This window comes from Nomia melanderi, chromosome 11 (genome assembly GCF_051020985.1).
Source record: "Nomia melanderi isolate GNS246 chromosome 11, iyNomMela1, whole genome shotgun sequence".
NCBI lineage: Eukaryota > Metazoa > Arthropoda > Insecta > Hymenoptera > Halictidae > Nomia > Nomia melanderi.
The window spans coordinates 7,279,123-7,301,351 of record NC_135009.1 but is presented as its reverse complement, the minus strand read 5'-3'; the positions used below and the strand labels follow the sequence as shown (position 1 = coordinate 7,301,351).

General features: G+C 29.5%; 5 protein-coding genes across 16 annotated transcripts; 3 read left to right on the top strand and 2 right to left on the bottom strand.

Moving 5' to 3' along the window:
* Window positions 1-65: 65 nt before the first annotated feature.
* RpL27 (ribosomal protein L27) lies at window positions 66-1,285 on the bottom strand. Of its 3 annotated transcripts, none has more exons than XM_031981004.2 (4): window positions 1,157-1,285; window positions 474-706; window positions 259-395; window positions 66-146 (listed from the first exon to the last, which is right to left on the bottom strand). In XM_031981004.2, exons 2-4 carry the CDS (start codon window positions 690-692, stop codon window positions 98-100), a joined length of 405 nt encoding a protein of 134 aa, XP_031836864.1. In that variant the 5' UTR covers window positions 693-706; window positions 1,157-1,285; the 3' UTR covers window positions 66-97. The 3 variants fall into 3 exon arrangements, with proteins under 3 accessions (XP_031836864.1, XP_031836867.1, XP_031836865.1); XM_031981007.1 differs by having other exon boundaries at window positions 1,044-1,187; XM_031981005.1 differs by having other exon boundaries at window positions 1,025-1,173.
* On the top strand, window positions 1,250-3,849 carry ast (single-strand DNA endonuclease protein asteroid). Its single transcript, XM_031981002.2, has one exon. It carries the CDS (start codon window positions 1,436-1,438, stop codon window positions 3,746-3,748), a length of 2,313 nt encoding a protein of 770 aa, XP_031836862.1. The 5' UTR covers window positions 1,250-1,435; the 3' UTR covers window positions 3,749-3,849.
* A 777-nt stretch (window positions 3,850-4,626) lies between these two features.
* On the bottom strand, window positions 4,627-19,963 carry Orp8 (Oxysterol-binding protein-related protein 8). Of its 9 annotated transcripts, none has more exons than XM_076372051.1 (19): window positions 15,983-16,085; window positions 15,063-15,509; window positions 14,371-14,513; window positions 13,252-13,296; window positions 12,748-12,876; window positions 11,587-11,639; window positions 11,279-11,509; window positions 11,056-11,200; window positions 10,766-10,987; window positions 9,800-9,954; window positions 9,533-9,711; window positions 9,270-9,447; window positions 9,102-9,198; window positions 8,827-9,023; window positions 8,638-8,763; window positions 8,303-8,551; window positions 8,014-8,181; window positions 7,520-7,695; window positions 4,627-7,433 (listed from the first exon to the last, which is right to left on the bottom strand). In XM_076372051.1, exons 3-19 carry the CDS (start codon window positions 14,504-14,506, stop codon window positions 7,202-7,204), a joined length of 2,718 nt encoding a protein of 905 aa, XP_076228166.1. In that variant the 5' UTR covers window positions 14,507-14,513; window positions 15,063-15,509; window positions 15,983-16,085; the 3' UTR covers window positions 4,627-7,201. The 9 variants fall into 9 exon arrangements, with proteins under 9 accessions (XP_076228166.1, XP_076228167.1, XP_076228164.1 ...); XM_076372052.1 differs by having other exon boundaries at window positions 15,063-15,347; XM_076372049.1 differs by lacking the exons at window positions 15,063-15,509; window positions 15,983-16,085 and adding an exon at window positions 19,855-19,963.
* Taf7 (TATA-box binding protein associated factor 7) lies at window positions 16,324-18,579 on the top strand. Its single transcript, XM_031980965.2, has 7 exons — window positions 16,324-16,635; window positions 16,768-16,896; window positions 17,010-17,090; window positions 17,152-17,518; window positions 17,604-17,957; window positions 18,050-18,219; window positions 18,309-18,579. Exons 1-7 carry the CDS (start codon window positions 16,549-16,551, stop codon window positions 18,330-18,332), a joined length of 1,212 nt encoding a protein of 403 aa, XP_031836825.1. The 5' UTR covers window positions 16,324-16,548; the 3' UTR covers window positions 18,333-18,579.
* On the top strand, window positions 18,749-22,166 carry LOC116428836 (small integral membrane protein 14). Of its 2 annotated transcripts, none has more exons than XM_031980966.2 (5): window positions 18,749-18,918; window positions 20,461-20,572; window positions 21,040-21,094; window positions 21,175-21,320; window positions 21,400-22,166. In XM_031980966.2, the coding sequence occupies exons 2-5, from the start codon at window positions 20,498-20,500 to the stop codon at window positions 21,442-21,444; spliced, it is 321 nt and encodes a 106-aa protein (XP_031836826.1). In that variant the 5' UTR covers window positions 18,749-18,918; window positions 20,461-20,497; the 3' UTR covers window positions 21,445-22,166. The 2 variants fall into 2 exon arrangements, with proteins under 2 accessions (XP_031836826.1, XP_031836827.1); XM_031980967.2 differs by lacking the exon at window positions 18,749-18,918 and adding an exon at window positions 20,081-20,228.
* The last annotated feature ends 63 nt before the right edge of the window (window positions 22,167-22,229 follow it).

The window sequence follows — 22,229 nt, the reverse complement described above, 5'->3', positions numbered from 1 at the left end:
ATGTAACAGATACTACTTTTCTCACTTTGTTGTATGAGGATAATTAAAAAATATTACACTTAAAATATTTGTATATTTTATATTTATTTAAAATTAATTAGAATCGTAATTTTTGGAAGAACCATTTGTTTTTACCAGATTTATACCTGAAAACAAATATTTATCATTCACCTATGCATTATACATTATCCTATTGAATATTTCTTTAACAAGTTTAAAGTAATCATATAAGATGTGCTTTAAAAGCATGAAACTCACTTTTCTTCAAACTTAACACGTGTCTGGAATCTGACCTTCTTTCGCTTCATTGGGTCTTTAAGGTCCTTAGGCGTCACCTTATCCCATTGCAAATCTACAGTGTATCTTGTTGGCATCAAATGATTATAATTTAAAATCTGGAAAAATTAATATAAAGAGTATTAATTTAAATTACTTCAAAATATTAAAAAAAAGTTGATATGTTTGAATTTTACCTTTACAAAAGGCTTGATTTTAGATCGCTTGTGAAATTTTGCTTTACCCATTCTTTTGTGTACTTTTCGTGGGTATCTGTCAATTCCTGCTACCATGGCATGACCATACTGTTTTTCAGTAGTACCATCATCAAAATTACGCACTACGATAGCTTTTCTTCCAGCATATCGGCCACTAAGGACCAATACAACTTTCCCTGTTTTCATAATCTTCACCATCTTGAAGATATGTGCTGAAAAAAAAATTTTGTATATTAAAAATCAACTGAAAAACAATATTCGTTATAAAAACTTATACAAATTATTTTATATTAAATTACGAATTACTATCTTTCTATTGTATGAGTGTAAACACTGTTTTTAAAAGTATCGCATAACCTCTTATACAGACATGATCCATATTTTTAAGAATTATGCATAATTGTGTAAAACTAATATTTTTCTAACTATGTAAACTTCAAAGCATGTGTTCAACGTTGAATAATCTGAATATAAACAAAGTTGAAACATTTCTTGATATGTTGGAAAATCTAATATTAATATAAAAGTACCAAAAAAAACGCTTAATACTTCAAAATTATTAGAATAGACACTATTCAAAATAACAACACATATGAAAATTAATTATAAGCCAATTTTCCGATGTTTTTGGATTACTTTCTGCAGTGATAAATGTTACACACCTCACGGTCTTTCACACCGGAAAAAAGGAAGTTAACCTTACTTTCATTCCTTGAATTGTTCGACGTTCAAAACGCGATTTATAGATGTCGCTGTATTAGACATCCGGTGTTTATAATAAACCAATCCAATGTTACAACACGGAGTAGTCCATAGAGGCCACAAAATACCCTTTGAAAGTTTTTTGGTTCTGCATCTAAACATGGTATATATGTAAAAAATGTTTATACACTTATTGTGAAATTAATCATCAATGGAAACATACGCAAAAAAATCTTAAAATGGGTATTCCAGGCTTAACAACTTTTATAAATAATCGTTCTGATCGTTATTTGGAATATTATGAACTGCGTGACACATATTTGGTAATCGATGGTAATAGCGTTTGTTGTCAAATATATAATTTATACGCTAAATGTAATTGTGCATTTGGTGGTGATTACGATAAATTTGCTCAATGCGTGTCAGACTTCTTTGACGAACTCTTAAAATGCAATGTGATACCATTGGTCCTAATGGATGGTGGTTGTGAAGACAAAAAATTAAAAACAGTTATATCCAGAACTAAAGAAAAAATTCGAGTGGCATCTTTTTTTTCTCCAGTCAGTCAGCAGTGTATGAAATTTTTCCCTTTATTAAATAACCTTGTGTTTAAGGAAGTTTTAAGGGAGAAGAACATTAGACATGTTCAATGTTTATTTGAGGCTGATAATGCCATAGCTGCTGTGGCAAGAATACTGAATTGCCCTGTGCTCAGTTATGATTCAGACTTCTATATCTATGGAACATTGTATATACCATTTGATACGTTAGAACCTCATATAGTAAAGAGTTCAGATGGACAAAGTTATATGAAACGCTGTAAAATTTATAGAGTCGAGTACCTGTTGAATTCTTTTAAAGGTTTAAGTCAGTCCATGCTGCCATTGGCTGCTATATTATTAGGAAATGATTATGTGAAGCATGGTATATTTAAAAATTTTTTCAGACAATTAAAATTGCGAGGAATCGGAAAAAAAAGATACAATCATAGATATTATAACATAGAAGCAACTTTTATTTGGCTGAGTAGATGTACTCTGGATAAAGCAATCATTGGTATTCTAAGTAGATTGCGTAAACCTACGAGACAAAAAATATTGAGCTTAATAGAAATCAATATAAATGGTTACACAAATGCATCTGCAGATATACTTGTCCCCTTAGGATTCTCAAAGGAATTTGCTGCTCAAGTTACAACACATTCTGTAAATAGAATTTTTAAATTTGATGGAGATATTAATAATTTGACGTACATAGAAGAAACCTGTAACGAAGGGGATGGTGAAACAAGCGAAGATGAAGAACAGAGCGATGAACTTGAAATATTAGATACATCTAATGTATCAGAATTTATTTCCTCCAATGCATTAATTAGAAAGTTACCTGTATGGTTTTTGAATGAATTTCTCATGGCCAGGTATCCTTCATATTTTATGGACTTATTAATTCGTCGTTTATATGTTTGTCCAGTACAAATAGAAGATCATCATTATCCATCAAGCATTGTAATAAGTTTAAAAATTATTAGTCTTATATTTGCACTTTTAAAATCAGGGCTAGAAAATCAGAGAAATGTTATGCGATACATGATAAGAAATTGTAATAACAAAATTACATATCACGAATTAGAAAGCTCCAATAGTATACTTTCCTGTGCAGTACCATCTCTGTATAATCTTAGAAATATTCCCTTAATAATTCGACAACAGATTGTAAATAATACCTTAGGAATTAAGGACAATCAATGTATAAATGAACTTTTACCAGAATGGATATTATATATTGCTTGCATGAAATATTGGACCGAATATCAAGAACTGTATAGATTGCATAAGTGTTATGCATATTCTTTATTTGTTTCTTTGTTATTTAATATAATAGATTCCAAGATAGGAAAGCACAGAAATATGAACTATTTTCAAAAAAAATATGATTCAGTAATTCAGAATACACAGAAAAAAAGGAAAGCAAGTAATTATAAGCCACAATATGAAATGAATGTTACAATTTTTGAAGCCTATAATGATATTAATCCAGATGATTGTTTATTAGCAGCACCATTTTTTATTTCTCATTTCGAAATGGACAAAAAATTATATTCAAATCCAAAAAAATTTAATAGGACAATTGTTCATGCATTCGCGGATTTTCAAAGCTGCTTATATCAAACTATGAACTTGAATGCACTCTTAGATTATCCTTACCCGCAGATCAAAATTGCTAATTTGCTTAATGGTACCTTATTATATAATTTCTGTAATAATTTTAAGACACGTTGTAATATCGATATATACATAAATACAGTTTTGCAAAGTTCTCCAAGTTTGTTAAGACTGTTGCATGTACTTTTACTGAAAGTAAGACCTCTGTTTCCACAATTATTTCAAAATGAAGTAAATTCTCAGAGAAAACAAGTAATCAGAAGGAAACGCGTGAAATCTAACAAAAATGAAATTGATAGCGATATGGAGTATTTTAGTGCAGATGAAAATTTACAAGAATCATCATTTTATGATGCAAACAATTCTTTTTCCATGTTAAACTTTACATGATAAATGTCTTAATCTTAATTTTAATTTGTAAACATATATACATATATATTTTATAAAATTGTAAAATAATAATAAATTGGTGAATCACAAATATTCTATTTTTGTTATTGTTATTTGTTATATGTAAACTCTTTTAATTATTTATTTTTCCAAATAATGTATCTTGTATCTCAATTTTCTTTTGAAAGCAGACTGTTTTTTATTTTGATTTCCATATCTTAAGGTGGGTAATCTTTTATACTGAAAAGGAAATAACATTTGTTATAAATTATAAAGATCTTATAATAAAATTTTAATTACATTTTTGTATATTTCCCAGAAAGCAGTAAATGCTGCTTTTAAAGTATTTGCTTCTTCTCTTATATTAGGCAAACAATAGGCATCTTCTCCATGCATTACAATTAATCCTACATAAACTGCACACTTTAATTTCTTGATCAATTCTTCTCTAAATGCTTTTTTATTATTATCAATCGGATAATTACGACGTAAATATTCGCTTATCGAATTTATATTGACATAAAGTTTATGCAATTGTAATCTTTTTATGGCAACACGTATCATCTGTGGTGATACTTGGATATGACCTTTTGCTAATAAATTGTTTAATAACATTATAAAGTGAGATAATGACGTATTGTATAATAACCTTATAAAAAGTGAAAAATATCTCACATGGTAAATTTGAGTTATTATTGTTAGTATGTCCACTACCTTCTGTATCATAAAAATTATGACTGATTTTTAAAGAAAGTTTCTGTTTTATGCGCATTATTTATTATAAAATGTAATAAGATTAGTAAAATTTTCAACTACTAATTTGTATGGGATATATTCCAATAAAAAAGATGAATGCTAAAAAAAGAATACTGCAGAAGTATATTTATATGTTATTTATTTGTCTTGTTTATTTATAGTATCATATATTACAATATATACCTGGTCATGGTGTAAACAATTAATCGAAATAATTAAAACATTTAAAAAGATATATATATCCATATATATCAATAGAAATACAATGTAAATATATCATTGAGGATAATTTACAAAATCCATTTGATTACGTAAATAATTTATATTTAGAATTTATAATATATCTTATTAACCAGTTCCTGTTAATTATTTTCTGCTTGATTAATTCTAATAAATTATAATCATCAATTAAGTTTTAAAACGTAATAATTAACGAAATTAACAATATTGAACAATGAATAATATTAGTAAAATTTTCTAATTTTTTCATAGACATAAAACTTAATTAAACTATAATACAAAAATATCAGGTACTCTACCGAAAATATATTGGATCGGTAAATATTACAAAAAATAATCTATTCCATAGTACACAGCACCACATGTGAAATGTGATAAGAGCTAACAATGTAATTTACTTTGTATCATTACTGACTCTTTGGATTATTCTAATCTGATTCATCTTCCGAATTTCTTACGTATAATTATAACTATAAACAATTAAATAACCATAAGTCGAAATAATTAAATGAAGAATTATTACAAATCTTTGTGCAAAATATGACAATATTAATCACGGAGGCCATACACGATCATTAACAATATTAAAACTGTAATAAATGTTAACTTGGTAGATTCAATTAATCAATTTTAACAAATTTAATAAATATTTGTGGAATTTATCAAACTGTATTACCGAAATTCATTAAGATATTCATGGAACAGTTTGGAGCTATTGTAGTGTTTTAAAAATACAAAACACACATTACAATCTAGTAACAAAAGATTGGTCTATATATGGTTAAAAGTTTCTAACAATTAAGGAATGTTTTATTATGATTTGGGACATTAGTATTTTAAATATGAAGCAAAATTCTAAGAATATAAATTAATGGTAATTGTCAATTATTAATGAGATAAACGGCATTTGCAATCAATTTTTTGTATATATAAAAAAAATGTACTTATTATCTGCCAATACACACTTATTGTATGCAAAAGAACAGTAACTAATTATATGTAAAAGGCTGTATAAAAGAAGACGGTATTCAAATTTGATATAGTAGTAGGTTGTACTAATATTTAACTCCAAGCAAAAAATGTATCTATATTAATGAATGCATCATTATATGTATAAAAACATTCTTGCCTGTTTTATTTAAATATGCACATTTTATATCTATGAACAAAATTGTATTTGAAAAGGACTCTTTTGTTACTAAAATATAACATTATAAAAGCATCAATTTTTATTGTACGTTGTTTTTTTCAAATCAATGTTGCTTAAAGATCTAAACAGATTTTATCAATTTTTATAACTTGATATGAAACATCATTAAAAATTCAAATCACACATATATATATACATATACATATGTATTGTATATATACATATATCATTTACTTTAACACCAAAATGACTAATGTCTTCTTCATATCTTTATTAGGAAAGTACTTCACTAAAAAAAATCAACATTCTTGCATTCAGAGTTGCAATAATTTATAAGCATATATAATTAAAATTTATTTTAAATTGCTAGAGTATAAAGTAGTATTTCTCATGCAGGTCTTCCTAAATATGAAAACGAAGTCACCGACTTTTATTGAATATGTTGCAATAAATTCAGCAATATAAATATACAAAATCAAAATTACAGCTTAAGCTCCTATTTCAAAATTTTGGACGAATTTTTTCATTAATGTTGTATCGACAATATTAACTTTCCAAATTTACTGTATATTGTCTATTTAATAACAATACTGCTGACTGATTCACTAATATTTCGAAGCTATTATTTTCGGTAACCACTGTAAAATTTATATTATATTTAACTTGGAACTGCAATCCCCCTTTTTTTATAATCTTTGTAGTTCAAGGTAATATAATTAAATTTATTATAGTAATATAATATAGCTGTCATTTTTACAAGAATCTTATTAATATTACAGTTTACTATTGAGCGAATGCATTAAAGACTACAACATCGTTAGGTTCTCTGAATAAATATAATTACTTTCCGTGCAGTACGATATAAAATATTATGTACATGATAAGCTCAAAGAAATTGTGAAGTTAATCCCCTTACCCTTAACAGTTCATTGTTACTGTGAGGACCGTTCAACAAGAACTTAATGTCTTATAGTAGTTACTAGAAAATGAATTCTACATTTTTTAATGCGAGGGAAATGTTGTCCTACAATAGTGTCAACTAAAGCTCCTAAAAATTATAAGTAAAAGAAGATTGCACTGTGATTACAGATACTCCCTGGAACCTCTGGATCCTTTACTCTATTCTTCAGTAATATTCTACCAAAAACAACGTGGTTTATTGCCTCCACAGAAAACACGTGTAAATTAGGTACGTTAAATTTTAAGGGGTCTCTCCCATTAAGGCTTTTTGGATAAAAGCTGACAACTCGAATTGAGAGAAGATAAATAATATATAAAATATACACTGTGATATCCTATCGCAATCTTCAACCCCCGCTGGGTTCTGCGGTCCATATTTTTGCAAAGTATTGTACAGACAGAACTATTACAATAACTAGAATTGTATCTATGAAATTCTTTAACATACTTATTGTATGATGTTGATCACCTTGTTCTCTTTGCCTTATAGCGAGCTGCTCTATTATGTGTTGTATGCGATTAAGTTTTTCACCATATTGTAACATTTGACGTTCTACATCTTTCATAACGTCTATTATTCTGAAAAATGAATACTCGATCATTTAAAAATGTTATACAATTATTAATTATTATTACTTTGGTATTTATAATACTGAAAGCTTTACCTTGCAGTAGAACGTTTCCTTTTACCTATCGACTGACTAGAATCTGAATGCCCTTCTGCAGATGAACTTCCAGAATCATGAGCTGTTTCTGTTAATGGCAGATTGTTCGATAATTGTCTTTTCGAAGACTTCAATACAGAGAGCGAAGAACGAGACTCTGCCTGAAGAAGCGGAACCTGTAATACAAATAACATAATTATTCATATTTTATCATAATTGAATTTTCTGTATCACAACGTTAAAAACAATAAACTGAATTATGCACAATTTTAATTCTATAAAAAATGTAAGAAGAATATATGTTTAGTAAGCTTTATTTACTGTTATAAATTTATTATAAAATATATTGGACTCTATAAACATTGAGATAGCAGTACATACATAATGAAATCTTCTTCAGCATGCAGGTGACTAGGTAAAATGGTTTTAATACTATTACTTTGTACGTGAAATACGAACATGCATTTTGTCATTTAATTTTTGCATTCCTGTACCTGTGTTTGAGGATCAGTAGAAACAATACTACCGGTACGCATAATCGGTGTTTTGTGCCTAGTTTTAGTACGCACGATATATTCTTGTTCGTATTGTACAACATCATTTCTAGGATCCCATGGTCTAACATCGGCATGTCGATATACCCAATTCCCCGTTATAATATCCTATTAACAGAAAGTTACTTTTTAAGATCTATAAGAATACATGAATATATTTAAATAAAAAATAGTAATGCTATCAAATAAAAGAAAAATTTTTATTTTTTATACGAATGAGACCTAGTACCTGAACAAAATATTTAGGAATCCATTCTTGACCTTTAAGTTTTCGTTCTTTGGCACGTTCTCTTTGCGCTTCTTCCAAATGAGTTTTTGCATCAGTAGCAGCAACTTGGTCATCTCGATTGATTGCTTGAGTAACATCGTACCACAATCTTTCACTTTCCCATGCACCTTGGTGTTCTAGGGGTACTGTATATTTTTTCAATCTCTTCCTGCGCACTTCTGGCGTTGGATTGAAGAATATACTTTCTTGCTATAAAATTAATCAATATGATATCGGTTTACGTTATTGCACTAATTTAATATTATTAGTACTGCAAATATTCATATACTACGTACTCCAGCCCTTTTATCTGTAATTACTATTTGACCATCCCAATACCCTGATATAGTAGCAAGAGTCTCTTTTCCTAGACGTATTGCACCTGATACTTGATTCATTTGTTCTGCTCCACCAAGGAATGGCTACCGCAAGAATAATAAATTAATTATATATTTATAACTTACATTTTATATAATGTAAATTACCTTAAGCTTGAATTCTATTTCAGTATGATAACCTGTTTTCTCGCAATTTATCTGAACTTTTCCACCTAGTTCCATAGATAATGTTCCCATAAGGATACCTTTACAATGAGCGTAAGGTATAGTCATGGTATAATCTTCTCCTCTAGGTAACATCGTTAATATTGCAACACCATCTAGAACTGCTGATGTCGAATTCCCTGAAAAGGAAAACCGTAACTTTATTATATAAAATACTAGCTTCAAGTAAACATTTTATTTTATTACAGTGTACTCACCATAAAATTTAGATTTAGCAATAATTGTAGCGCTAATAGTAAACCCATCTTGACGATTTGTTACATAGAAACCAGATATAGGTGGATGGTGAGATAACTGAGTAAAGATAAGTTATAAGCATTTCTAGTGATTTTTAAAAGGTCTAATTAAAATGTTAAAAGGCTTACTTGTTCAGCTATGTAAAAGGTTCTTGAACCATTAGAGTGCTGCCAATAGCAGCGAAAAGTTTCACCCAATAGTGGGTTATATGGTTTTTTTAAACCTTGAGGTTTCTTATAGAAACCAGATAAATACCACTTAACAACACCTTTCATACGTGTAAACGCATCATCTTCTAGCACTGCTCTGTAAGAACGAAAAATTAATTGCATATGCTTGCAATTGCACATACGTATATTATATTTAAGAAATTGTAAACGTTTATATTTACTGAGACAATAAGTCTGCGTGATAGTAAGAGTCGGCCAGCTTCTCTAAAAATGAGCGAGGTTCTAAAATAAAAGTTGGCAAAACAACTTTGGATAAATCCATGCCTGGTCGAACTTGTTTCATCAGAAACCATATCAATGATTTTTGTTCTTCTTGTAATTCAGTGACTACCTCCCCGGCCTGCATATTGAAATTTAATTAAACACAATAATTTTTAACGTAAATATAATTCACGAAGTTACATGATTTAGTGGTAGTATTATCTTACTGATCCAAGAATTTCGTTTTCATTTGCTACGTAAGGTGTCTCGTTGATAGTTTCTGGTTGATCTTCTTTAGCTGATCCTTCAGATTCACTGTCCGAAGCACTAATCTCTGCATCAGCAGCCACTCCATTTTCTGGTTGACTAATGTCGTCCAGGTCTGTGTGTGAGGAGTGCATAGGGTCTAGCGTTACTACTTGTGGGGTGTCATACTCAAGGACGTGTATAGAGGGAAGAGTCATGCGCCGATTATTAGATATTACACGTTTTAAAGCTTTAATTTCAACGTGAGATCTATCAGGATATATATCTCCATCACCTAATGTTCCCACAGAACTTGAAATTTCGATTACATCTGTATCTGTGGCAGGTGTTGGAGATCTATCACAAAACCGCTTATCCCAATAAGCTATTGCATGATACAACTGTTGAAACATGGGGGTTGGCGAAGGACAAGCACTTCTAGGAGTGTCTGTTGTATTAAGTAGGAATGGCTGCGGGCATGACAGTAAACGTCTTTGAGGCGTTGCAGGAGATCGGGGAGCATAATTAGATAAACATACTATGGATATAGGAAGCAAGTGTTTAAGGTAACAGATGACAGGGAAGGAGTTATAATAATGAGATTGTTAATATTTGTAACCCCAAGAACAAACCTTAATTAATTCTTTATGTTCTGAATGTGATTTTTTCTTTTTTACTGCTATCATTTATAATAAAATTTTGCATTTTGAGATTTAAATATTGCATTTAAAATGTTTCCTTAGAGGAGATTTCTAAGTGCTAAGAATTAAAATACATTCAGAATATAAAGAGTCAAATAATTTTCTAAATGTAGTTGTATGTTCTTGCTACTAAGATTAAATGTATGTAAAAAGGTTTGAAAGTAAATATTATTAGCTTGGTTTTAAAATGTTACTTATGAAATGCGAAACTAGTTTTACATGAAGATATTCATTTCACGAACTTACCATGTTCATCAAAATGTTTTTCATAATCTGCTTCACTCCACTGAGTTTCATGAGTTGTTGTGGTATCGTGTGGCAAAGTACGAGGCAATGCACTTGTAGAACGAATTATTAGTGAAGAACAACGCAAAGACAATTCAAGCGCGTCCAACCAACATTTACCAGCTGCCTGTGAAGGAGCTCTAAAGATCAGGTAAGAAGTTGGCAAAGGTTGTACAACAGCACCTAAAAATATATCTTATATTTTTTCTAAACAGTTGCTTTGCATAACTTACAGAAAAATAGGTATTTACCAATAGCTTCCTTTTCTGGACCTCTCGGAGCCCAAATTGATTGTTCTAAAGGATGAAATAGCTTAAAACAAAAGCCATCTTTTTTGCTTGGTCGTTCTATCACTTGACACGTATTTAATAAAACTGTTCCTACCCAGTGATTGCTCTGTAACAATTATATAGATGTAAGTTTAAGTGAAATAAGAAAATCAAATGTTACATTAAGAATAACATAGACGAGCACTTTTATTTTGGGACTTTTGTACAGCAAGAGTAAACCAGGCTTCAAAATACACCACAGTTTTGTCCAACTCTTCAGTGTTCCACGGACTTTAAGCCAATCACTCATCACAATAACAGTTGGATCTTTAAATGAACTAAGAAGTTCATTAGCCACACGTTTCTTCTCCATTCGATAATTTTTTCTTTGAGCCTTATATGATTCTTTTCGTGTTAATTTACAAGAATCTAAAGACTACAAAATAATGTAATAAGATTATTTCATTATTTCATAAAATAATTGAATAGGAATATCAGAAGGATATCAATTACCTTATCAGATGTATTATCAGTTTTTTGATTAGCTTCCCCCATCGCAGATAGTCCTATAACAAATAGATTCCTCAAATTATTTAATTAAGTATCATTTAAATATTAATTTCACAATGATTTAGAAACAATTACACTTGTAAAGGTTATCGGTTATAATATATTAAAATGGCTTTTGAAGCATCAAACAATTATTTTCCATTTTATAATGATTACGATGTATTAATTAATAATATATATTTAATTTAATATTTGAATTAATATGTTAAGCTATTAAACAAAGTTACTATATTTCAGTAAATATTAATTTAACGTTTCTTATAAAGAGACTCTCTTCAATATTTTAAATTAAGGTGTGCTTTCTAAGATGATTAACACATGTAAATGATAATATTTAATAAAATTTGACAAATGATATCATGAATCATTGTATGAAAAACTTATAAGACTGCAACTGATTCAATCAGTTCAATTTAAGAACCTGATATAATTCTTTGTTATTTGTGATTGCATTGATATTTACAATTAATTAAAACTAAAAGCCAGAAATATAATCCAGCTTAAAACATTCGCATTACAAGCATGGGCAAGTTCAATCTCTATACTTTTCTGAAAATACAAAATTATCATTCTATGAAAAAAGCGTACAGTTAAGGGACTTATAAATCTTTAAATCAAGATGCAGCTTATTCGTTACAAAGTACAATGCAAATTTTGTACTTTATACAAATGAAAGTATTGTACGTAACATAATTTTATTAACATAATTCATTATGCGGTTAGCATATTTTCCTGTACTTCTATATTTACTACAATGTTTATAAATTATAAACTTTATATGTAATAACTATAAGAAACCATCATTTTGCTTGGAGCTTATAGTCGTGATCTATTTAATACACATATTTAATAATCTGTCATGATAAAGGAGACTATACAATGTACAAAGATTACATTATAAAATTTAAAGATTACAATATATGCATAATACATAGGTAAATGTTGTAAAGCCGAACAAGAAATAAAAGAATGCAGTTTCTTACAGCTAATCAACTACCTGAACAAGTAAGGAAGAGTATTTATTCACAAAAAAGTTAAGAAGCACCTGGCAAATTTTTCGCATTACTGCCCACTTATGATATTAATGTAACTTTATATTTATACCTGGAGATAGTGGAGGAGCAGCAGTTGTTAAATTTACACTTGTCGATAGGGACTCTGTTGATGGAAGTTTAGGTAATGTTGCAGACTGTACTTGAGCACTGCTTCGTCGAAGTTGTTGATCCACTGGTTCTATATATTTAGTTTATTTTCAGTCATAATTACTATTTACCAATATATCTTTCCAATACTTTAAGAACATTATATCTTTTGAAACATGTAAATCTATGTTCTTTTTAAATTAGAGACTCTTCAAACTTTCGAACTATAAACTATGTAACAATTAGCTAATATAATGAAGATACTAACATTAAATTACACTGTATCGCATTCTAAAATATAAGTTTATTTCAGCAATACTAATTATGAATCACTAATAACATTAATTCTCAAAGACAGAATTCGCAATAACACATAATTATATACAACGATAGCTTCAATGTTAAATTGAATTTATTTCGATTGCCAAAGCAAAGAAATTTTAGCATTAAAAATGTGTATACATACTACAGCATGTGATAATATGCAGTCTTGCAAAAAAGGTTGCATGCACTAAAAAAAAATAATATGATATACTATAAAACAACTATATACTATTACATTACATATTAGAAATTATAGTTTTTAAAATTTTTACATTAGTCAAAGGACTTATTATTAAATACCAATGCAAACTATATATATGCTTCAGATATACTGTATCTAAACATTACACAATACTTCATGCAGAGGATATAATTACAACCATTAAAAAATACAACATTCTCTAATTTACACATAATATTTTTCAAACAATCTTATAACTACGTATTCTTATTACATAATATGCTATAAATGTGAATAATGTGCTAACAGCATGAATGTATTATGTTAATCCAATACATATGATAAGATGGTATTTTAATGTTTCTATTAGTGTGATATATTATTGTATTTCATGTAATATTAATAAAGTGTTAATGTTATCACATAATAAATGATTTTAATGGAGATTATGTTAGAATAATAATGTCTTTGATTTATGTATCATAAATGTTGCTGAAAAGTTGTTTAATAACGTAAAATAACGAAATAACAAGTTCTTTGAAATGAAGAAACACTAATATGTGTAATCTGGAAATAGTATTATACATATGTATATACACATATCTACTTATTGATTTTCATGATTCTAATACTGAGGCTTACTACTGTATACACACAATCCATATTAATAAGCCTACCTAGCTTACTTGGTAAAGTACCACATCCACTGTCACTAATACCTTTAAATGACAATCATTTATGCTATCAATACTTCAGTAAAAGTCTTACTGTTAAAACTTTGGGAATATAAATATGTGTAGAAGAAATACTTTTTAACTAATAATAAACTACAAATGCACATAAAAAATTTTAAATCAATTACACATGATTAACTTAATATCAGTAAAATATCGCATTACATAAAAATTATTTTTATTTTCTTTCGGTTAACATGTGGCATATAACTATTTGTATAGATAATAAAATTAAAGTCATTATCATTATCAAATAAAAATTTATCTTTAAGCCATTGTAAGACGTTTATTTTCTTTTGTAATAGAAAAACAAGTTTGAATGTTATATAATCCAGGTTATACTTACGATTACTAAGTGATCGGCTAACATTCGGTGGTGTCATGGTTTTAAATGAATCAGAAGCACTTCCAACAGAGACAGAATGAGTTTCTGATTGAGATCGGTGATCACCACCGGGTACCACAATTGGTTGGGAACTCATTGTAGATCTAAAAAATATTGACACATTAAAATTCCAAAACAGGCAATAGCTCATGATCTTTCTACACATTCATTCTTAGTAAAAGAAAATTCTATTTGCAGATATCGCCATACGATGAAACAAATAACGAAAAAATAAAAAAAAGGAACAAATATAGATGATATAAATAAAAAATTGGTACATTTATTATCAGACTATTATCTATCCAAATTAGAAAATAATAACGTAAAACAACAAAATACGTAACACGCAATGCATGTCATTATAAAGTGCAATGTAATGTTAATTAATTATATATACCGCGTTATAACAATCGCTTGCGTTACATCTTTTTGCGAACCAGCTACACTCGTATAAGCAACATAATTGACCAAGTGACACAAGGAATTGGAACACGAAAATCCCAAATAACATACAAAATGATTTGCTCGTATCGCCTAATTTCTTTGAAGTGTTATCACGATCACAAAAGTCAATCATTTTATCGAAACAAGAACGACGTTATTCGCTGCACAATGTGAGAAGAAAAATATTATATAAAGCATTCGTGACTTACCTGATTTCGAACAACCGTTCGACCAGTCAATACTTCTTATATTACGACAATTAATTAACACATGAAGGACAAATATTAGAACAGAAACGGCGGTGGAACGGATGTTGGGATCACCATTCCGGGTTAGACGAATTCACGGATCCAACGCACTTTGCGGGTCAAGCCGTTTTTCACAGATATAATTACAAACATTCGAAGCAAGAAAGCGAATGTACACGAACGTCAGAGGGACAACGGCGCGAGCGCGAAGTCTGGTTCCATTGATCAACCGCTGTTAAAGCTTAACTATAAACATATGGACCTGCTAAGTTATTCAAAATGAAAATGTACAACGCATAATACGTGTGTCGCGAACGCATTCTTCGTTATTGATGGAAAAGCAATGGGGAACCAATATCGGCCGACCGTGGGTTGAGAACTGATCCCTAAAGTAACGTGACCGTTCCGCTGTGGCAATGAAACAATTATACACATTAATACGATCCAATCAAATTCATTATTCAATCGATCAATGAAATATTGAACGGAGCTAAGAATACGATGTTCCAGTTAAACGAATATCGTTTCAATCTCTTTCGTCTATACTATTCAATACATTTTCTCCAAGAAAGATTTTAGAAATTTGCGCGTGAACGATGCTTCGATGGATCGAGATTATTGATGTAAGTGCGCAATGTACACGCATACAGATATTATTGCTTGAAAGCGAAAAAAAAAATGAGAAACGAACGATAACTTGTTCGACAACGAAGTTTCGCAAACATGGAAAGTGATATGATTATATCAATTATTCAAATCGTAGCTAAAAATTTATTTACCGGAACTTATTAATATTGATACCCATGTGTACTTTCGCATGTTACATCGGACATGGGGAGAATATTGGAGAACCAAATATTAATGAAATAATTTTTACATACAATATTGTATCGGGATCAAGAGTTGTACATCAAACATTTAAACAATACGTCGTAACGTTCAAAGCCGGACTAAGGGAGCTCTAAATGAAACGCTATCTATATTTTAGATTGAACGCAGTGAACATTGGTTAGTTATTACGTCATAACTGACGTCACGACAGCAAGAGGAAACATTTTCTCTTTTTCTTTCACATTTTCTTCCATGTATAAATAATTCAATTAAATGTTGCGAATTAATTTAATCCGCTTTTCACCAATATGCCTATCGATTTTCTTACACTTAATTACTTAGCTGTAATAATAGTATTACCTACTTAGAGCGCCGCGCTTTTAATCTATCTGATCATATTGCGCTTAGTTCAGTAAAGTAGATTTATCAATGTGTTTACTTGTCAAGTAGAACGTAATTGTTGTCTTTTATTTTGTTTGATACTTGTAAATTCGTTTATTACTAATTACTTACAGCGGAATTATACTGAATCGTGTTAATTGTTTGATTGATCGATTAAAAATATAATACATCATTTGATGCTAAAATTGTAACTGAAAATATTGAAAAAATAACCATGAATCGTCATCCGAATACCGATAATAAAAATCGCTCTGAACCTCCAGTTGAGTTAGAAAGCCAATTTGTTCTACGCTTACCACCGGTAATTTCATTTTATCTTAAATACATAATATTGTTATCTTAAATTGTTTGAGGTTATACTCTATAACAAAATAAATATATGTTATGTATTGCAGAATGCATTATTGAATATTCGTTCTTTCTTTCTTTTAAGGAACCCTCAAGAGTTTTACGGGAAACTTTGCGAAGTGGTTTACCTTTGAAAGATAGACTGAGTATAAAATTAGAGCCTGATCTGCGTTATGGAGAGGTTAGATTCGATTACTGGGTACTTCATGCCAAGGTAACATACAAAAATAATAGATTTTTTATTTAATGCTGTAAAGTTAGAACCTGGTTATATAAAATGTCTTTACAGTAATGTAGATTAATCTGTACAATACATTGTAATTCTAGGTTGTCGATTTGCCTACCATTGTGGAATCTCTGAAAACCATTGACAATAAAAGCTTTTATAAGACGGCTGATATATGTCAGGTATGAAAATATATATAAATATAACTTAATATAAATTATTTATAATTTTTAATGTTTGCAGTTATTAATTTGTAAAGAAGAAGACGATCATACAACAACAGATGAAGAATCACCAGTGAGACAAAAGAAAAAGGATCCTAATAAAGTAGACAAAAAATTCTTATGGCCGCATGGGGTAACACCTCCTACTAAGAATGTAAGGCGCAGGAGGTTTAGAAAAACCTTAAAGAAGAAATATGTAGAAGCTCCAGAAATTGAGAAAGAAGTAAAACGATTATTAAGAGTAGATAACGATGCAGTTAATGTTAAATGGGAGGTAATATGTGAAGATGAGGATCAGTCAAAACCAAGCAAGGTATCATCGTCTGGCACAGTAAAAACTAAAAGAGAAAGTATTAATGGTAACACTTCTCAAAGCCTTGATGTTGGTAAGTAATATAAATGTAAATATAAAAATGACAAAAAAAATGCAGTGTATTTTCAATCCAAATATTTTTCGTTCTCTCTTTATAGCTGAACATGATATATTTGGTGAACCTGTGAGTGATAGTGAAGATGACGATGAAGAAGCAAATATAAATGTTATGGAATTGGATGAAAATAGTCGTCTTTCTGCTGATAGTAGAGTATCAGATTCTAACTCCATGCAAGCCACATACTCTGAAAGATCTAATAATAATACGAATACAAATAGTAATCTTGTTACGGAATTTAGCAAAGAAATGTTTCAAAATGATAATACTGAAACAGAAACAGAAAAACCTGCAGATATAACGCCATCAAAAGTACCAAAAATGGAACCATTCCAACCGGAGTATATTCTTCCAGATAATTTCACAGAATCACCTCCTGCTCCAACATCAAAGGGTATCATTGAAGACTTATTTATAAAATATATGTTACTAATTAAAAAGATGAAGTTGCACAGCTACTAACAGTTTTGTGTTTAAATATTTCAGATTCGTTGCAAACACGTCTCGCAACATTGCATGCAGAATTAGCTGAATTACGACAACGAAGGCAGCAACAAGAGCTCGAAATTGCTAACATTGAAAATGTTAAACTCAGACAAAGATTCCAAGAAATATTAGATAATTTATTAACACAAGAAATGCAGAAAGTTCAAGAAGTACGTATTCTCTCTATTTGTTTAATTAGTATACTATTCAATTGAAATTATTACATGTGGCGTTATATTATATAATTAATGTATTTCAGATTCACAACTTGGAATTAGAGTAACATTGAAAGGAATGACCATATAGGCCAACTATCCAACTAGATATCGTGATCGAAACATCTGCATTCATACAGTTCCTCATAGTAAAATATTCTTGAATTATGATTTATATTTTTCTTTATAATGTTCTTATATATTATGTAATATTATTTAAAACCGTGGTTAAAAAGTATTTCATGTTTTCAATATATGTATAAACTGTAATCTCAGATACAAATTAATAAACATATATGTACATGTAATTATTTATTTGTAAGTGTATTATTTTATGGTAAATAGAAATTGTTTTCTACTAACAAGATAAATCAATTCAATCTGAACGTAAGGAAATGCATTATGAATTTCGAAATACTGTTCACGATACACCATGCACCCATTGTTGCTTGATGATTGGTTCCCGTAAGCCAATCAAAAGTAAGGTTTCAAGTAAGGCGTTTCACTACACATTCGAAACGCAGCAACAATCGTAATGGCTGGCATTTGGGGGATGTAAATACGTAGCAGTCAATGTTTCCTTGCAGTGTCAAGCATCATCATATTGGAAAAGTAATTGCCGTACTTAGCGAATATATTCAACCCCAATAGTAGGTGAGTAACATTAAAGTTTTCGTATTAGAACTCATTCTATTTTTCTCGACAGTCGTCTGTTTGAGATGGTTGTCTTCTTTCGTGTAGCGGTAATGTCACTGAATTACGAATGAAGTTATTAAAAAGTATACGTTATTTTTTATTCCAACATTTAGTAGTTATTTGAATAAATATTTAACTGTCATTTTTCCTTTTATTTTATGGAATGTTCATCAAGAAATAGGATTTTCATATCCGCCTGTACTGTATTTTAAATTCTAATCTTACTCTATGTAGACTGCAGACATATTCCCGTTGAAGTACATATATATAACATTTTTACAAATAGACATTCATTTTAAGATTGTCAGTTGCCTGCATATATGATTGCATTTTACTTGTACACTGAACATAAATATTTTCATGTTAACATAATAATATGCCTCAGAAATCGTGGAATAATTGGAAAATTAATGATTTTTTTATAAAAAAAAAATCGAAATTATGGTATGAAGTTCTTACGTATAAGGTTCAATTTTCGAGAAAAATCATTCTGAAAATCATAAGACGTTATGCATACGTGGACTAAGCAATATGTAAACATAAGATTTACAAGTCCTCTGTATAAACTAGTTTTCTCGTATGTACGTGTATTTGTTATATAGACAATGTTGTGTAAAAAATTAGTAATTTACGTCAAACACTCTTATGTAATATTCTGCATTAGTTGTGAACGTTGTTAGTAAGAAAAAATGTAGAAAATACATAGAATGAAAAGTTTCAAAAGTAGTTCGCAATAAGAATACATACAGAATTCGACGAAAATTTTTAACGAAATTGCAAACTAAAAATTTTCGTTTCGTATACTGTAGTTAAATTATCGTCATGCTATAATTTCTGTACCAATAACGTTACGTTGCTATTAGCGTATAAATCCGAAAGATATAGTATACGTACTTCCTTTCCTTTTTAGCAGTAGCCATAGAACCGTTTTAACTGTAGTCGTACAATAAGTCTGACATATTGTAATTTAATGCTTTTATCAAATTCTATCAGATTATTATATTTTGCGAGAAAAAGATAAATTTATAAGATACGTTATCTTTTTATCTCTATATAATTCTATATAATAACCTCATATAACTATGTTATTGCGTAGTACAATTTATTACAATAAAAAAATTAATTAGTCCTGTCATTTAAACATATTACAAAATAACCAAAAACTGGTATGATTTTATACAACAAAAAAGATAGTCGATATTTCAAACATTTTTTGGTAATTGCAATTTGAAAAATTTTATAGGATGTAAGACAGTTCAAGTAAATAGGTAAGCAGAGGGAATCACAGTTTATATGCGCCTGTCGAGAACACTGGTTACGACACACGCCTAATTATGGCAATTTCTCGTAATAGCGAGAATTCCTTCGTAAAGGAAGGCCATTTCCTTTTTCAAATTTGATATACGTATTTCCTTTTCATTTATCAGCCTTTCTATATTTTTTTATATTGAGAGGATTATATGTATTGCATAAATACATTTATTAAGTAAACCATTTTAGTTTCAGACGGAGACCTTTTGATTGAAAACCTGTAACGATGGGCGATAAAGAATTCGATGTTTGCGAATACTTATGGAATCATGAATTAGCTATGCAGGAATTGTTTTCCATTGTAAGTGGCGACAATCCAGTTTTCACATAGAAAAACTTGTTTTGTTAAAAAATTATTAGGATATCTTGTACATCGAAATTTGTGTTTGATATTCAATTGCGTCGTTTAGAAAACGTGGGTTGTTTACTTACTCTGCACTCAACAGAAACAATGTGGCTATAGTCATCAAGTTTTTCTTCGTCATAACATTATTCACCTTAATCGACAGTTTTTTGTTTAAACAGAGTCGATCGAATGTTTCACAAGTGTTTTGAAAAATGCGATTATAGTCACTTAATGGCGAATATTTACTATATTCTAAAGGTTACTGTAGTCATTACAATATCATCTAATTTAAAATTTGTTTAAATTTGATTGTTTTTATATCCGAAATAATTTGGTAGATAACGTTTTAGTTACAATTAATTTTATATAAATTTTTACAGTAATTTGTTCCATAAAAATTCATGGACACTTTATTATTCCAGTTGCGACAGAATCAGTATTACTGTTCGGACACGGAATGTTTGAACTTGTCGCAATGTACGTAATGTAAAATAATCAGATAATAGTATGTAAATAAACAACGATTTTTTATTTGTTATTGTGAGCTAATTTTTCAGTTCCGGAATCACGTAACGTGTCGTCGTCTACGAATTTCCTGACGACCTGTTTAATTATCGCGTTCGTGTTGGTGATGTACGCCTTAAGACCACGCTCGCTTCGTCCACTGAGGAATGACAACGCTAAAGATCGACATAACGGGCGTGTAAGCATTGTCACTTAAACTTGAGCGGCGAATGCAAACATTAAATTGTTAAGTATTATTATGTATCAATTTTATTTAGGACTCCAACGAAGAGCCGCCTGCACCTCCGCCGTCAACGCAATAAAAAGTGCAATAATGCAAGGACTCGCGTCCTCATGTGGATTTAAGAAGCAGAATCTTTTGAGCTTATAAAAAAGGGAGTAGAGAGAAAAGATTATATCTAACCGTTTGCCCAAATTACATGATTTCACTCTGATCTTTCCTTATGCATTGTAAATCAGTATATATGTATAACTGAAAGTATAAACATATGTGTTTTATGAAGTACCTATCTTTCCTCTCTCTTTCTCTCTGCTTTCCAACAATTTTAATAATATTTGTTACATACACGATGTATGTACAAAAATTCTAAAAACATATTTTCGTTAAACACAACACAGAAGTAAGGATTATTTCGAGTACCTGATATTGCGATACGTGCGTGTTCGAAAGTCAACATAAACAAGTATTTTAATTTTGATAATCTATTGGACTGGGATAAGCTACACTAAATCCTCATTTCTAAAAAAAATAATTTTTACAACAGCAACTGCCTTTATTAAGAAATTACGAAAGTGTCGAATATATTTTGATATTTAACGATATTGTAAATCACCTTAGTAAGTACCTGCAATTCAATAAAAACGTATTACGATGTTTATGTTGATTTCGATAATACCTTATTGGAGAAGTGTAGAATGGAATTACATGGGTATACTATGAACGGCGGATTACGAGTCGATTTAGATTCGATTCTGTATTTAGTTATTTAACGTTCCAATATAAGGTTTTTCTCTTTAAGGTTCAGGTTCTTCTTCTCATTTATTTTTACAAACTTATTACTATTGTCATTTATTGCTAGAACATAAT